This window comes from Brachyhypopomus gauderio, chromosome 3 (genome assembly GCF_052324685.1).
Source record: "Brachyhypopomus gauderio isolate BG-103 chromosome 3, BGAUD_0.2, whole genome shotgun sequence".
Lineage (NCBI taxonomy): Eukaryota > Metazoa > Chordata > Actinopteri > Gymnotiformes > Hypopomidae > Brachyhypopomus > Brachyhypopomus gauderio.
In genome coordinates this window covers 25,906,287-25,922,721 of record NC_135213.1, presented here as the reverse complement: position 1 = coordinate 25,922,721, position 16,435 = coordinate 25,906,287, and the positions used below count along the sequence as shown (strand labels likewise).

Genomic DNA, 16,435 nt, shown 5'->3' with positions numbered 1-16,435 from the left:
ACCTTGTCGTTAAAGCTTATTACATCACATCTTTTGTCTAGCTGGCATTTTTGTGATTTGTAATTTGATGTAGCCTACCACTTTTTTGCCTGCTTGAGTCAGTGAGCTCAGTGGTTTATAATTCTGTACTCAAAACAATTGATTGAATGAAATCAGATCTTCAAGCTTCAAATTGCCTCTTTTCTAAGCAGACCCTAACAAAATTGTTAAAATTGTTAATAATCTTCTGGCCCCTACATCTGATCAATGTAATGCATTTCTTAGTTTTTTCACTAACAAAGTCTCAGTTATCTATCAGGATCTGCTGAAGGATTTGTCATCTTGTAAATTTTTCTCTTGTTTCTGACCAAGTTCCATTAGATTTAAATACATCTGCCATCACTCCGGTTATCAAAAAACAGAATCTTGACAATACTGTTCTAAATAATTATTGCCCAATATCTAATTACCATTTCTCTCAAAGATCCTCAAACATGTGGTGGCCTGGCAAGTACTTCTGTACATGTCTTCCAATAATCTCTTTGATAATTTCCAGTCTGGAGACAACTCTTGTTTATGTGTTAAATTACCTTATTCTCTACTCTGATAATGGCTATGCTTCTCTTCTTTTACTCCTCGATCTCACTGCTGCCTTTGATACAGTCAATTATGCAATACTGTTCTCACAGCTCCGTGATCTTGGTTTTTCTGGTACCCTTATTTCTTGGTTCACTTCATACCTTTCGGATAGACTTGGTCAGGGCTTGGTCCTAAGACCACTGCTCTTTTCCATTTATATTCTGCCACTCGGTGAGTTGTTATGGCAGTATGGATTACAAATCCATCTCTATGCTGATGACACTCAGCTTTAAACCTCATGCCCCTTTCCCACCCCCATCCATCACTAAATGTATCTTTGAACTCAACCTGTGGCTGCATGCTAATTTTCTTTTATTAAATGCCCATAAGACTGAGTTTCTTATCATTGGTACTAAGTCTGGGGCCCTTTCCCTTACATTGCTTACTGTTGCTGGTATGCTGGTCAATTCATCCCCTGTTGCACGTAATCTTGACGCTCTGTTTGATCCGACTCTTTCATTTGAACATCATATACGTTCACTCACTAAGTCAGCCTTCCTCCAACTCCGCAATATCTCCCGCCTTCGTTCATTTCTGTCTCCTACATCTGATGAATCCTTGGTTCACACTCTCATCACTTCTAAACTAGATTACTGCAACTCATCTGACCCTGGTCTCTGAGTTGTTCCGAGATTCAAGTTGAGCACCATGGGTCGATCTTTTAGTGTGGCAGCTCAGACCCTCTGGAACTCTCTTCCCCTCTCCCTCCGTCTCTTAACATCTCTTAACACATCCAAGGCTCAACTAAAAACCCATCTATTCAATCGACATTTTCTCACAACTTCAACTTTTTTATTGGAATTGTTTGCTGTTTTTCCAAGGATCCATTTGGGTCAGCTGAAGAAACATTCATTTGAAGTCTGCATTGAACCTACAACCTTAGCCACAAATGAACAGAAATGTTTACAATCTATTTCTGATCAAATGGGTTGCCTGCTTCACAGTAGCAATATGGCGTCAGTCTCCAGATATCCATATTCTTTTTCCAGGCCATGTTTGACATTACATATAGCATAAACAAAGACAATGATTTTGACCAGATGGTGACATTTACTGCAACAGCTGACAGGTATGTTCTAATATTCTACTGAATGATGCATTTCACATAATGAGTTGTATTTAAGTGGAACTTTTTCATATTTTGTTAAATGTTTTCAACCAATCACAGCACACTGTAGTTTTGGTCGTCAGTCTAGTGCTTTGTCTTTCCTTTGTCATAATTAATTCCCTGTGTGAATGAAAAGTCATGCCTGAAGTTGTACATAGACAACTCATGTAGCAGAATATTGTATGGCATGTTTGAGAATTTTTCTCTTGCTCTTTAGTTTCAAAAGACAATACAGACAACATTTTGGAAGCATTTAAATTATTTATTTTACAGTACAACTATTCCAAAACATTGACCTGTCACATTCAGAATGTCTCTATTTAGAATATGAATGGAACTCACCACAATCAACTGTTTCTGCATGTGTTGTAAAAAGAGTGATATCTACAATAAGCACTTTACCAAAATATACTAAACTTTACAGTGGCAATGACAAGCACTCTGAATACAGCGAACTCTCCAAAAACAGAACGATCGATGTCAAATATGCCATCTATGTAGCAATGATAAGGTATGTTCTTTTTTCTTCTTTATGTTAGTTCTTTCATTAATTTTTCCTTTCTACAAATTTAGCCATTTCCAGTTCCCAAAATTGCCATGCCATTTCTGATGAAGGGTAAAAAATAACCCTCATTTCCCATTAAGCCTATGAAAACTGTGTCACGGTCACAGCTCCGGACCCTTCCCTGTGGGCCTGTCGTTATGTCGTCTGCATGCAGTTATGTCCATGTTTGTAGTTCCGTGGGTGTGGGTTGTTTGTGAGCGTGTTCGTAGTCGCACCTGTGCCTTGTCTCGAGCTCACGAGGGTATGTGTTAATTACCAATTTAATGTGCGTTCGCGCAACGTCTTGTGCTCGTCTTTGTCTAAAGTTTCGTGCCTGTGTGAGAGGTCTGTTTACGCTTGCCCTCCGCACGGAGCTTACACGTGTGTTTGTTGTCATTAAACGTTTTATGTGCACTGTTCGACGCTCGTCGTGCCTCCTCCTTCCAGCGTCACAAACTGCATATGAAAACACAATATGAAAACACATAGTTAAATCTATTAACATTGTCCTACATCTCAATATACTCAGCATACTGAGAAAATTTTTCTGAGAAAATTTTTTTTTGATCCTGTACACACTAACAAGTTCAACATTTAGGCATCTGTTCAAGTTTTAATAACAATATACTACTGATTTTATGTCAAGGCATGAGAATTCCAGCATACATATTAACTTCACTGCAGGCAAGAACAATCTTCAAAAAACAGTCACACAAATATTCAAGGTAAGAAGAAAAAAATGCTTTTGGCATTATTTGAAAAACAGTAAAGTTTTCATTCGGCTGAGAATGGGTTAAAATACCCCCTCCCCAACCCCCTTTGCGACAGATGGAGAATGACCTAAGGGACCTCAACCTCACTTTTTTTATCAGAGTCCCCATAAAAGTAGGAGATGAAGACATCTGGACCAATAAGAACTTGCAGGTACAGTATATGTGTAAAAATACACTGCAGTAAAGGTAAACATAAGTATAGCAAATGTTATGACTAGTACTGTTTAACTTTACAAAAACAAGTTTTACTGGTACAAAGCATTATAAAGCAGACTGTTTAGTAAATATCCAACTGTCTTTAGGAGCAGTTGTGAACTTTTTTACCTCCTGTCTTGCCCTACATGTAACTACAGTGACTGGTATAGCAATATTATTCCAGAAAATTCAACCCTGATCATTCTTTTCAATCTAAAAGCTGCATGTTAACTGCAATACTAATTATTTTCAGCATAATAAATGTATATAATGACAGACTTAATATTTTGAGAAACTTCATACACAATAAATTTTGTACATTATTAAAGTGCTATATTGGCAAGAGTTCCATTAGGCGTTAGTTGAAAATGTATATAATATCTGATTCATTGACTTAAAGAATGTTGGTACTGTAAATGAACAAGCAAACAGGGAAATGCAGAGTTCATCACAATACTGGAATGAATCAGATATCAATTTGAGGACAGATATTATTACACTTCTATAATGCTCACAGTTCTGGATCATCTTTATTTTATTAAATAATGAAAAAGAGAGCATTTTGCCATGTAAAAAAAGAGTCATTCTTGAGTGAAATGTTCTCTTGGCACTCTGTCTTAATGTAAAACTTTAACTGGCAAGTGAGTGTCTCTCCTAGACTAGCTCACATCAGTCTTGGGCTGTGAGACGGTTGAGTTGGCGATGGGTAATTTGGTCCAATGGAGAAATAAAGTGGAGGGAAACTTGGTTATTATTAGAAGTGCCATCATTTAGAAAAAATCCATGACAAGACACCAGTCACTGGCAAAAGTGTGCCGCTATTAGACGTAAAAACATTTGCAAGCTATTTGGATACGTTATGCATGTAACTTGAAAGGAGTATGGTTTGAGATAACCTTTTACAGGAAGTTTTGAGTGAAGTGTAGCCCCTGCTCACAACACACCTTCCTTGAATGACCCCATTATAGATTATTTGTTTGTTTTTTTGGTGTGTGAATGGTAGTGTAAGAGTTGTACCTGTGTTAAAAATTGTAAAGCGACCTTGAGTACCTAGAAAGGCGCTATATAAGTTGAACATTCATTCATTCATTCATTCATTTTGCTTAGATTGAAGGTTGCAGTTTTAACAGAGATGAGCAACCCATGAGCTTGGATTTTCTGACAGAATTACAAGGGCACCACAAGTTGGTGAGGAATTGCCAGGATTTTGTTTCATTACTCACAATTCATCAGTAATGCTGACAACTAATTCTAAAAACTATTCATATGTGGTCTTTGTTAAGGCTCTTCTCTGTTTTAGAATTGCTCCGTGGCTAAGTGCAGACTGTTTACTTGTAACACAAATCTCATGAGAAGAGCTTCAAAATTCTACACTATCTCTGGGAATGTGAGCTCAGGGTGGATCAAACAGGTACATTTCTATGAATATATAATTCTATATAAGTGATACTGCCCATTTTCCACTGTAAAACCAGACAGTTCTAAGTACAGATAGTAGCCATTCCGATCACATTTCCACTTGAACACCAATTGTGGCAGTGAGAAACCATCACTGCCACAAATATCTGATTTCCAGCACAAAGTTGTAGAACATGAAACTGTAACTAGTCTGAAAAGTCCAGAACTATACATGACTATAGTAACATTTACATTTACGGCATTTAGCAGACACTCTTATCCAGAGCGACTTACAAAGTGCTTTGCTTCTGATCACAGAATACATCCTAGGAAATAGTACAGATAGGCCAGAATTCAAGACATCATTGAGTCAGACTACTACTAAACTACAGGAGTCAATATCATTACCTAGTGTTTTGCAAGTTAGGCATTTGCCAAGAAGCACAAATAACCATAGACAGACACACAATTTAAGAACACGGCAAGTGGTATCAGCTGAGTTAGTGCTCTGGTAAGAACTCAACAAACAGGCGAGTCTTCAGTCTACGCTTGAAGATAGCAATAGACTCTGCAGTCCTAGCAGCTAATGGAAGATCGTTCCACCATCTTGGAGCCAGGACGGAGAATAGTCTGGAGCTTTGTCTTCCATGAGACTTTAAGCATGGAGTTTCAAGTCGAGCCAAGCTTGAGGTTCTAAGTGTTCGCTGTACAGATCAGCTTTTGACCATGGACATCATGTAGGGAGGGGCCAGTCCATTTTTGGCTTTGTAAGCAAGCATCAAGGTTTTATATCTGATGCGTGCCGCTACTGGAAGCCAGTGAAGAGAGCGTAGTAGAGGAGTCACATGTGAGAACTTGGGTAGATTGAAGACCAGTCATGCTGCAGCATTCTGAATTAGTTGTAGAGGTCTGATGATCCGTAGAGGAAGACCTGCAAGTAGGGAATTGCAGTAGTCCAGCTTAGAGATTACTAGAGACTGCACAAGCACTTGAGCAGCTTCCTGTGAAAGGAAGGGTCGTATTCTCCGTATGTTGCAAAGGAGAAATCTGCAGGATCTGGTCAGCTTTGAAACATGTGTTGAGAAGGACAACTCGTTGTCCAACGTTACACCTAGGCTTCGAGCAGTTTCTGGTGGTGTTAACAAGGTGTTCTCAAAGGAAACTGTGAGGTCGTTGTGTGGGTTTGGGCTTCCTGGAATGTACAAAAGCTCAGTTTTGCTAGGGTTGAGCTTGAAGTGGTGAGAAGTCATCCATGAAGTAATATCTGCCAAGCATGCCGAGATACGCCTAGAGACCTGGGTGTCAGAATGAGGGAAGGAAAGAATTAGCTGGGTGTCATCAGCATAGCAATGATAATAGAAACCATGAGACAAAATAATGTCACCAAGGGAACGAGTATATAAAGAGAAGAGAAGAGGGCCTAGGACCGAGCCTTGGGGGACTCCAGTGGAAAGTTTACATGGATTGGATGTAGATCCTCTCCATGTTACCTGATAGGAACGGTCTTCAAGATATGACTGGAACCATTTCCAAGCAGAGCCAGTCACGCCTAGGCTAGAAAGAACAGAGAGGAGGATGTTGTGGTTGACAGTGTCAAAGGCTGCAGAAAGATCTAGAAGAATTAAAACTGATGATAGCTTGTTAGCCTTGGCAGCATGGAGCTTCTCGGTCACTGCTTTGAGGGCAGTTTCTGTTGAGAGTGCCCGTTTGAAGCCAGACTGATTAGGATCATGGAGTTGGTTCTGGGTGAGGAAGAGAGATAATTGGTCATAGACTACTCGCTCCAAAGTTTTTGACAGAAAAGAAAGAAGTGATACCGGTCTGAAGTTGTTCATGTCAGAGGTGTCAAGTGTTGCTTTTTTCAGGATTGGTACCACCCTTGCCATCTTGAACACGGTAGGCACATGACCCAAAACTAAGGAGTTGTTGATGATTGCCGAGATGAACGGAAGGAGTTCTCTTGACATATTCTGGAAAAGAGTGGAAGGAATTGGATCCAGTGGGCATGTAGTAGGATTGCTAGAAGTCAGAAGTTGATGTATCTTGTCTGAGGAAAGAGGGGAGAAAGAAGCCAAGGAGTTGAGTGTTGGGTTAGGGGTACTAGTAGGAAGGTTGGGAGCTGGGGAGAAGGACTGACAGACTGCTGCAATCTTCTCTTCAAAGAAGATGACAAAATCCTCAGGAGTGAGAGAGGATGGAGGAGGGGGTGAGGGAGGGTTAAGGAGTGAAGAAAAAATACTGAATAGCTTGCATGGGTTGGATGCAGATGATTCAAATTTCTTTCTGTAGTAGGCTGACTTTGCTGATGTGACTTCCAGTGAGAACTTTGAAAGGAGAGATTGATATGATCAGAGGTCTGAATCTAGGTGACTTCTCTTCCACCTCCTCTCTGCAGTTCTTAGATCTCTCCTGTGGCTGCGAAGCACTTCAGTTAGCCAGGGGGTGGATGGAACAGATCTCTTAAGCCTGGGGGAGGGAGGACACAGAAGATTGATGGATGAAGAGATCGTAGAGAGGAAAGTATCAGTAATTGTGTCCAGCGAGAGAGAAGACAGACAATTCTGATGAGGAAGGGAGGACAAAATAGTGGTAGCAAGGGTTGAGGGATTGATGGAACGCAAACTTGGGTGAAAGTAAGAAGAATGTACAGGGGAAGTGTGAGTGGAAATGGCAGGGAGGGGGAAAGAAAAGGATAAAAGGTGATTGTCTGACAGGTGGAGTGGGGTGACTGTGATGTCCGATGTTCCGGTGTCTCGTGTAAAGACCAGGTCCAGAATGTTGCCTGCTCTATGAGCCGCAGTGGATGGGTTGATGGTGAGGTCAAATGACGACAGCAGTGGAAGGATGCAAGATGATTTAATTTTGTCGGATGGAAGGTTGAAGTCTCCAAGGAGAATGAGAGGGTTTGCTTTAATGGTGAATTGACTAAGGAGGGTATCAAGTTCATCAATGAAGTTCTCAAGGGAACCTGGAGGGTGATAAATCACAATGATGTGAAGAATAGTGGGGTAGGATACAGTGATAGCATGGAACTCAAAGGAAGAAATTGAAAGAGCTGAAAAGGAGAGTTGGGTGAAACGCCACTCTGGAGATAAAAGTAGACCTGTGCCACCTCCCCTTCCAAGGCTTCGTGGGGAATGGGTGAATAAGAAGGCAGAGGACAGAGCAGCCAGAGTTGCAGAGTTCTCTGGAGTGATCCAGGTTTCGGTCAGAGCCAAGAAGTGTAGCAAGTGGAGGGATGCAAGAGCTGAGATGAAGTCAGCCTTCTGGACAGCAGATTGGCAATTCCAGAGTCCTCCAGTCACTGTGATTGGAGATTGTGGTGAACATTGTGGGTAAGTTAGGTTCCTGGTGATGCAATGGCTATGATGGTATCTATGAGCTCTGTGAGATACATGCACAGGAATTGGCAGACACATTGTGGAATAAAAACAAGCTTTATGAATACTAGCAGGGTAAGAAAATGGCAGAATAAGTTAAGACTTAGCTGGGTTAGAGATTCAGTGTCTATGGAGGAAAGTAGATGAAACAAAGAGCGTAGAAAGTTACTGCATACCGTAGCGGAGTTGTCCTAATTTATCTGTTTTAGTCAGTGCTGTATCTGCCCCTTAATTCACACCTTAGACCAGGGCGAAACTACACCTGGAGTGACTAATTACAGCCAATAACAGCTAACAAGCAACAAGGTTATGGTAAGAAGCCTAGAATCTACCAGAATCTGAGGCAATAGTAATTAAACTCAAGTCCTACCTTAACCAATCACAGGATGTTCCAAGACTAGATACACAAAGCACACTGTAACTGTTTTGGTCTGCAGTAAAAAAGAGGCTTGTGTTATAATTTTTCCTGTGCATTTAGTTGTAAATGTGTCCCCTCTCTTTTTCAGACTAAACTCAAGTCAGTCAATTTTGAGCTAATTAGTACAGCAACTCTGGAATACGACAAAAGTAAATACATCTTCATTCCTTCCGATTCTGCGCCCATTGTCAAGGTAATGTTACAGTTTTTTTAAATGTTTTTTAACACACTTTTAGGTGCTGCATATGCACGTACGCATGACTGTAAATGACCAAACACATTAAAGTTTGATTTTCATTTTGTCATTTTAATGTACCCTCTCTAATGTTGCCTTTATAGCCACAGTCAGCAGTCAGCTAATGACTTTTGAAATGCTAATATAGTATATGTCAAATGATCACCTGTTTGAATCCATGCTTTTCATATATATTCTTGTCTTGCATACAGTAACTTAATATTTCATTTTCTGGTATGTAAAAACACAATTTGTTTTTGATAATGTTAATCTTGTCAGTTAAAATGTATCAAAAGGAAACATCATTATGCAGTCCAGAGGGGTATTGCACAGACGTGTGGACTCGAGTCACATGACTTAGACTCGAGTCCGACTCGAGTCACTAAACTGATGACTTGTGACCTGACTCGACAACATCACTTATTTTAACTAGGATGACCAGATTTGGGTTTCTAAAAAGGACACCTTTTACAAATTTATTTTTTAGCGGCGTGTGTGTCAATTGTTGACGGGGGGGTAGCGTGTGTCAAACCCTAGACGTCGGATTGGCTACCATGTATGTCAATCAAAATACAACCGTCAGTGCAGATGGACGATAGCCTGTCATTCATCCACTACTTTTTAATGTCATGCGACCCACACTTCCTTCGCAAAATACCGGACGATTTTGAAATTCCCCCGGACATTTTTTTGGTCTCAAAAGTAGGACATGTCCACGGACGGACGGACGAATGAACGAACGAAAGTCACTGAGGGGGGGGGCTGTAGGTGACGACGACAATTGCGACATCTCACTCAAGCGAACCGAAACACTCAAACACCTATCGTTAGTTAGTCTGACTAACTTAATATACTACTAATCAACTGCATCAATTGTGTTAAATATTGAAATTACATCTGGTGACTTGACTAGGACTTGAAGTTTAAGACTTGGGACTTGACTCGAGACTTGATTGTATTGACTTGGGACTTGACTCGAGATTTGATTGTGAAGACTTGAGACTTACTTGTTACTTGCAACTTAGTGACTTGTTCACATTGTAAAAATCAAGTAAATTGTACATACCACTAAACTTTACATTTCTAAATATATTAAGTGAAGGTTACTTAATTATATTGAAGGCAAAAGATATATGTACTTAAATTAATTATGTACAGTCCATTTAGTTTTTCTTCATACATACAAAATTTGGAGTAGGGTTTACTTAAAAAAACTTAGGAAAGTTTTTTCTACGTAAAAACAGCAAGTAAATTGAACAAACAACAAATATATTGTTTATTACAGTATTATTTTCTGATACAAAACATAAATTTAAATGTTACATGCTGTGAAACCAAAGAATTGCACAACATATTGTGAAGAAGCAAGAAAACTCACGCCTTTTATTGCTGCAGCAATAATTCCAGCACACGCGAACAGTGTGTCAATTTCACACAAGAGATGAACACTTCACTCTTATGAACACCTATATAAAACGCAATCTCACTCACCTCTCTATTCTAGCTACTAGACACGGTAACGGTGCCTAAGATGAACTCAAGTGGCATTCTGGGTAGATGAATGCCCCGCCTCCTACTAAACTACAATAACTCCAGGCCTAGCCTGCAACGTTACAATGTATAAAGCTTTAAATATTCTTAAAATATTCACATATTGATAAAATAAATAAAGACTTCAGTATCTAAACTACATAACTAAGACGTTAACAGGGCGAAGCCTTTCCAAAAACACACTTGAACCTAAAGTACATTCAAATGATATCTACACTGTTAATACTTTAATGGTGACCATCTGTATTTCTGAACGTAAATTGCTAATCCCGGTTAGCACAAGTTACTTTGCTAATACTTCTGTCAGGCAGGTCAATAATCCAAACTGGAAATAAACTAACATTGCCTGAGCTAAGCTAATTGTTTGGTTCGTTAAAATGACAGGCTTATCTCACATCTAAACATAACGTTTATTTTAAAAGTGGAAAATGTAAGTTAAACTGTACGTTAAATCTCTGATGCACTCCGTGTGAAAAACGTTTGACTTGTTGACATCACTGCGCATGTGTGGATCCTGCAAGTGACCTTTTACTTGCTGTTTTCAGTTTTGCATCTCACAAAAAGAAAAAAATTACAAAAACGTTGTAAATTTTACTTTGCCATTTAGACTAAAATTTACAAATGTATTTGAAGACAAACAATTACAAAGAAACACCAAGTATTGCATATAATTTTATGTGAAATTCTTAAGTAACTAGACTGTACTAGATTATTCTTTTAGATAGTACTTAAATAAACTTAATAATATTTAAAGTCAAAAAATCATTTTTTACAGTGTATGTTGGTTATCCTGGCTGAATTTTGCCTTGAGTTGGTTGCAGGAAAGCAGGTTAAATCCACCCCAGTCAAGTTACTATGGTCGCCACTTCACAGTTCACTTTTCGTGGACTCGCGGATTTCGTGAAATCGCAGATTTTCGCTAATTCGTGGATATTTTGCAGAACTCAATCTGTGGAAAAATATATATATTTGAGGTTTTACATTAAGAAATCCCAAAATGTCGCCTTCCTTGACTCACATGTGAGCTTAAGTGACATCCCATTCCTAATCTATAGGGTTCAATATGACATTGGTCCACCCTTTGCAGCTAGAACAGCTTCAACTCCTCTGGGAAGGCTGTCCCCAAGGTTTAGGAGTGTGTTTATGGGGATTTTTGACCAGTCATCCAGAAGTGCATTTGTGAGGTCACATACTGATGTTGGATGATGTGAAGTTTGTACTCTCAATAAACGACAAACACCAAATAAGAAGTGGAATATGATTTACTCATTTGACTCTTTTTGCTCTTGCTTTCGTCTCTAACATTGTCATCCTATATCCTACAACGCATGTGCACCTTTCCTTTGTGTCCTATCATGGTGCATTAAATATCTTAACATTACTACAGACGTTACAGACGAGAAGGCCTGGCTCTCAGTCTCCGCTCTAATTCATCCCAAAGGAATCTTGCTTTGTGCTCTGGTGCACAGCCATGTTGGAAGAGGAAGGGGCCAGCTGTTCCCCCAAAGCATGTAATTGTGCAAAATGTCTTGGTATGCTGAACCATTCAGAGTTCCTTTCACTGGAACTAAGGGGCCAAGCCAAGCTCCTGAAAAACAACCCCACATCATAATCACCCCTCCACCAAACTTACACTTGGCACAATGCAGTCAGAGAAGTACCGTTCTCCTGGCAACCACCAAACCCAGACTCATCTTGCCAGATGGAGAAGCGTGATTCAACACTCCAGAAAACGTGCCTCCACTGCTCTAGAACCCCGTGGTGGCATGCTTTACACCACTGCATCCAACGCTTTGCATTGCACTTAGTTATGTATGGCTTGGATGGAACTACTTGACCATAGAACCCCATTCCATGAAGCTCTCTGTGCACTGTTCTTGAGCCACTTCATGGCTGAGTTGCTATCATTCCCAAATACTTCCATTCTCTTAATATTCATCTGACACTATTTAGGAATATTTAGGAGGAAAATTCACAATTTGTTGCACAGGTGGCATCCTATCACAGTTCCATGGTGGAATTCACTGAGCTCTTGAGAGAAACCCATTGTTTCACAAATGTTTGTAAAAACAGTCTGCATGCCTAGGTGTTTAATTTTATACACCTCTGGCCATGGAAGTGATTGGAACACCTGATTCCGATAATTTGGATGGATGAGCGAATACTTTTGGCAATATGGTGTATTTGAGGATTAACATATGAAGATAGGCCTTAAAGTTAGGTTTATATTTCACATATCGCAACTGGCGCAAGGTTACACATACTCGAAAAATGACAGTCGTGGAGGCTCCACTTTCAAACATTTTCAAACTGTAATGCAGCATACGCTGCTGAGCGAGGAGGCGGACACAAATGCTGAAAGCGAGATTTAATGAAGAGAATTCCATATTCGTGGTCATTGAAACAGGCACGGGTCTTAACAGGAGGGCAATCCAAATATGACGGGTTTTCCATCCACCGAGTTTTTGCGCATTTTGAAAATGCGCATGAAAAAAGCTGGATGGAAAAAGACCAAAATTCGAAAAAAGCTCCAAATATCGCAAAAAGATTTTTACGCTAGGAGGAGGTGAAAAAGTTAGACTATCGCATCGCCAAAATTCGGAAAAACTGGATGGAAAAGGGTTTTTCGCATAAACGATGACGTATCATGCCTCAAGTCATGTGGTTCTGTACATGATCGCGATGTAAAGATGGCAAATGCATACAAAAACAGTTCTGGAGAGAGCAAAAATTGAATTTAACTTCTCCATGTATATAAAAGAAAAAGAAAAAAATGTTTCAAAACCTCAACGTGCAAAAATGCGTAACTGCCAGATGGACGTAAAACCAATATTGTTTGGCGTCCTCTCACGTGATCTAAAGTTTATTCGCATAACTGTAATGAATGGAAACAAGGCTTAATTCGCATTTATTTCTGCCGAAACTTGGAAATTGCGCATTTTTTTTCCGAAAGGTTTGGATGGAAACCCGGCTTATGACAGAAAAATCAACATGACTAACAATACTGAACTTAAACACACACAGCAGGGAAACACTAAACAGGCAAGCGCAAAGTACTAGATAGGTTATTTTGTGGATTTTGTTCTATCAGGGACAAGAGAAACACTGGGACTATAAATACGTAGATCTAACAAGACACAGGTGGAAACACTGACGACACGGGTGTGGCAGATGGAGGGAAACTATGGAAACAGACAAGCAGGGAATACAGACACAAGGAACAGGGAACCGGAGTGACAGCTAGAAGAGGGGGCGTAGCCCTATGTGACACAAACACTTTCAAGGTCAATTTTCAATATTTTCCAGCACCTTACAGCTGTAGTAAAAACCCCTTACAGCTGTTTATATAAGTACACATATACTCAAAATGATTAATAAACCTTTCATTACATTAAAAGTAGGGGTGTAACGAGATGTAACTCAGCGATATTTCTCGTCGCGTAAAAAATCTGTCTCACGGGATTTGTGATACAGCAAGCAGCCAGAATGACGTCAGAAAATACAGGTATTACTTTTGAAGATGCACCCGCCACATTCAAATCGTTTGTTTGGCAGCATTTTGGGTACCCGGCGGAAATGATAAATGGTAAGAGAGTGACTGATAAGACACGGGCCATATGCAAACATTATATGAAAATAATGCCAGAGGTAGCAGGGACAGAAAGGCACACTTTGGCAAGTTGAGACAGCAAAGGATATCGGGAGCAGTGTGGGGATGCTAATATGTGGACATGCTAATATTCTTAAAAACGAACATGGCAGTGTAGTTGCAGCAAATTCAGTGACATACTTGGTCAGGCTCTATTTGCACTATTTGCACTCTGTATTGACAGAGAAGAACTTTTTATTTTGCGCATAATACAGTGAGTCCCTGCTTAACAACGGGTCCGGTTAACGACGGACCAGAGTTACAGAGTTTTCGCGCAATGCACGGAGGAGCAATGGCAGCACAGTAGAGTGTTGTGGGGTGTTGTGCACGAGAACATTGTTAGTTTTTTTCTATCCTGTATTTACACTTAAAGCGTATCTAAATCTAGGGTCATGCTTAACGACGAAAACTGCTTAACGACAGACTTTTCAGTCTATAACCCCGTCATTAAGTGGGGACTCTCTGTAATATTAAAAAAATTAGAAATATTTGTATTTTAACTTTTATGAATTTTTTTTTCCAATTTGTAGAGGAAGAAGTTTATTAAAAGTTCATGCTTACATCGTGCATGTTAAGAGTTATAATAAAACATTTCAAAATGCATGTGTAACTCAGTTAAATAAGTCTGTTGTCCAGTCATATAATTTGTCATTTTAGTTTTCTTAAAATCTCATCTCATCTCGTGAACCCAATATCGTGTCTCGTCTCGTCTCGTGAGCTGAGTGTATCGTCACACCCCTAATTAAAAGAGATGGTACCATGTTTGGTAATTGTAGATGTCATGGTAGGCTGGCCCAGATCCTCTGGGGAGATACCCATCTCACGCATCAAGTAAATGCTCCTGCCATCCTGCCTCACAGGTTCACCAGGTCCCTGGTGCCAGGTCTTGATGCCAGGTCCATTTCTAGCTAGACAAGTTTGACCAAGCAGCTCTTGTTTAGCTGTCCTGGGATTTCCTTATTCTACTTTTTTGCAATAGCACTCAGGACTGGGGTGAGCAGGGGGTGGGGGGGTGTTGCAGAGAGAGTTGTGCAAACGATATTTCTGTGAAACAGAAGTCAAGCTAACAACAGAGTGTGACAACAACCAACACAACTGACAGACATGCACACAGCAGACTGTAACTAAGGGTGCCTACACAGGGGGAGTTGTGTCTTTCCATTACAATGTTAAAAGGCATTTTTAGATGTTCTCTGAAATAACTTTCACATTACTTCTGTCCCAGTTTTGTGAAAAGATGAGAGCTACTTTAACACACCTGTATTAAATTTAAATTAGTAAAAAGATTGATGCATTCAAATTGGCAAAGAAATTAAACTACTTCAAGAAATACCTGGGCTGTATACAAAAGAAAGACCAGCAAACATACAGAAAATGAAGGAGACTAAACCAGGGACACATGAAATCAATTACAAGGGGCAGGATTACAAAATACCAGGCCAGGCAAACCAGACTGAAAACATGGAACATGACAGATGGGGGGCAGAGCCAGGCCTAACGACTGGTGGTATCAAAAAAAAAATTCTGGATCTTAAATATCAGTGAGTGGATTTTTTGTGAGTAAATTTACCCTTAAAATGTAAATGAACACACCAGCTTGATAATGCTATCTTTGGACATGATGTGCAGCTTGTCAGTCTGAAATCAAATTATTAGCATTAAACTACGTGAAATTCAGTTTGTTAGTCCTGCTTACTATCAGGCTACATTTTGATATTATATTTAATGTATTATTGTTTCTACAAAATTCTGGAACGTTTGCGCCAAAGACATTTGTCGATGTGTGTGTGTAGATTATTACCCAGGTGGAGGTGTATGAGGAGAAAAACATCCTTAAGGAGGTTGTTGGAGGTGCAGTAGGAGGCCTGCTGCTTCTGGCTCTCATCACTGCTGCTCTCTACAAGGTCACTGCAGCTCGCTATATTGAAATGTCCTGAATTCCTGAAATAATGCATAAAAATCTGTTCATGTCTTACAGTACATTTTCTTGACTTGATGTGTCTTTCTATAACAGGCTGGATTTTTCAAAAGCCGTTATAAGCAAATGTTGGATGATGCAGACACAGGGGCCGAGGGGCCTAAAGAAGAGATGAAAGCACATGTGGAAGATTCAGCCGCTGCGCAGTGATCACCCTGCCTGAATTTGTCGAGCTGCCAATGTTGCAATCTGCCAATGTCAGTCGCTCAGTTCCCTTATAAAACATATATCTGCCAGCTGTTTCATGCATTTAATGCTTTAATTGCAAACTAGCTCAGAACTGAAAGTCGTTCTATATACATGTGTATATTTGTCATTACACTGTCTAAGATGTTTCTGGATACAAATTATTGTGTTAATAATAAAAATTGTATTTCAAATGGTTAAACAAACTGAAATAATTGACAATCATTTATGAACCTAATATTTATAACTGAGGATGAAGCCCAGAAGACAGCTCCTATGGACAAAGTCGACATGCTGGTGTCAGGGTTCGACCCAGGCACGTGCCTCCTGCTGCCACTAGGCGGAGCCCGCGAGCTGGAACCAGGGGCAATCAAGCCCGATAGGTTGCACCTGTTCAGCAGC

General features: G+C 39.9%; 1 protein-coding gene across 3 annotated transcripts in view; it reads left to right on the top strand.

Annotated features, from left to right (window-relative positions):
- The window catches only part of LOC143510879 (integrin alpha-X-like), a 49,747-nt gene extending 33,514 nt beyond the window's left edge, over nt 1–16,233 (top strand). Inside the window, exons 22-30 of one of the 3 annotated variants that reach the window (XM_077000724.1) lie at nt 1,608–1,687; nt 2,151–2,237; nt 2,917–2,995; nt 3,099–3,194; nt 4,346–4,426; nt 4,539–4,649; nt 8,523–8,627; nt 15,663–15,773; nt 15,884–16,233. In XM_077000724.1, coding sequence (XP_076856839.1) covers nt 1,608–1,687; nt 2,151–2,237; nt 2,917–2,995; nt 3,099–3,194; nt 4,346–4,426; nt 4,539–4,649; nt 8,523–8,627; nt 15,663–15,773; nt 15,884–15,997 — 864 coding nt within the window. In that variant the 3' untranslated portion in view covers nt 15,998–16,233. Of the gene's footprint in view, nt 1–1,607; nt 1,688–2,150; nt 2,238–2,916; nt 2,996–3,098; nt 3,195–4,345; nt 4,427–4,521; nt 4,650–8,522; nt 8,628–15,662; nt 15,774–15,883 lie in introns of those variants that run through there. The other 2 variants (XM_077000726.1, XR_013130099.1) reach the window with 2 other exon arrangements.
- The last annotated feature ends 202 nt before the right edge of the window (nt 16,234–16,435 follow it).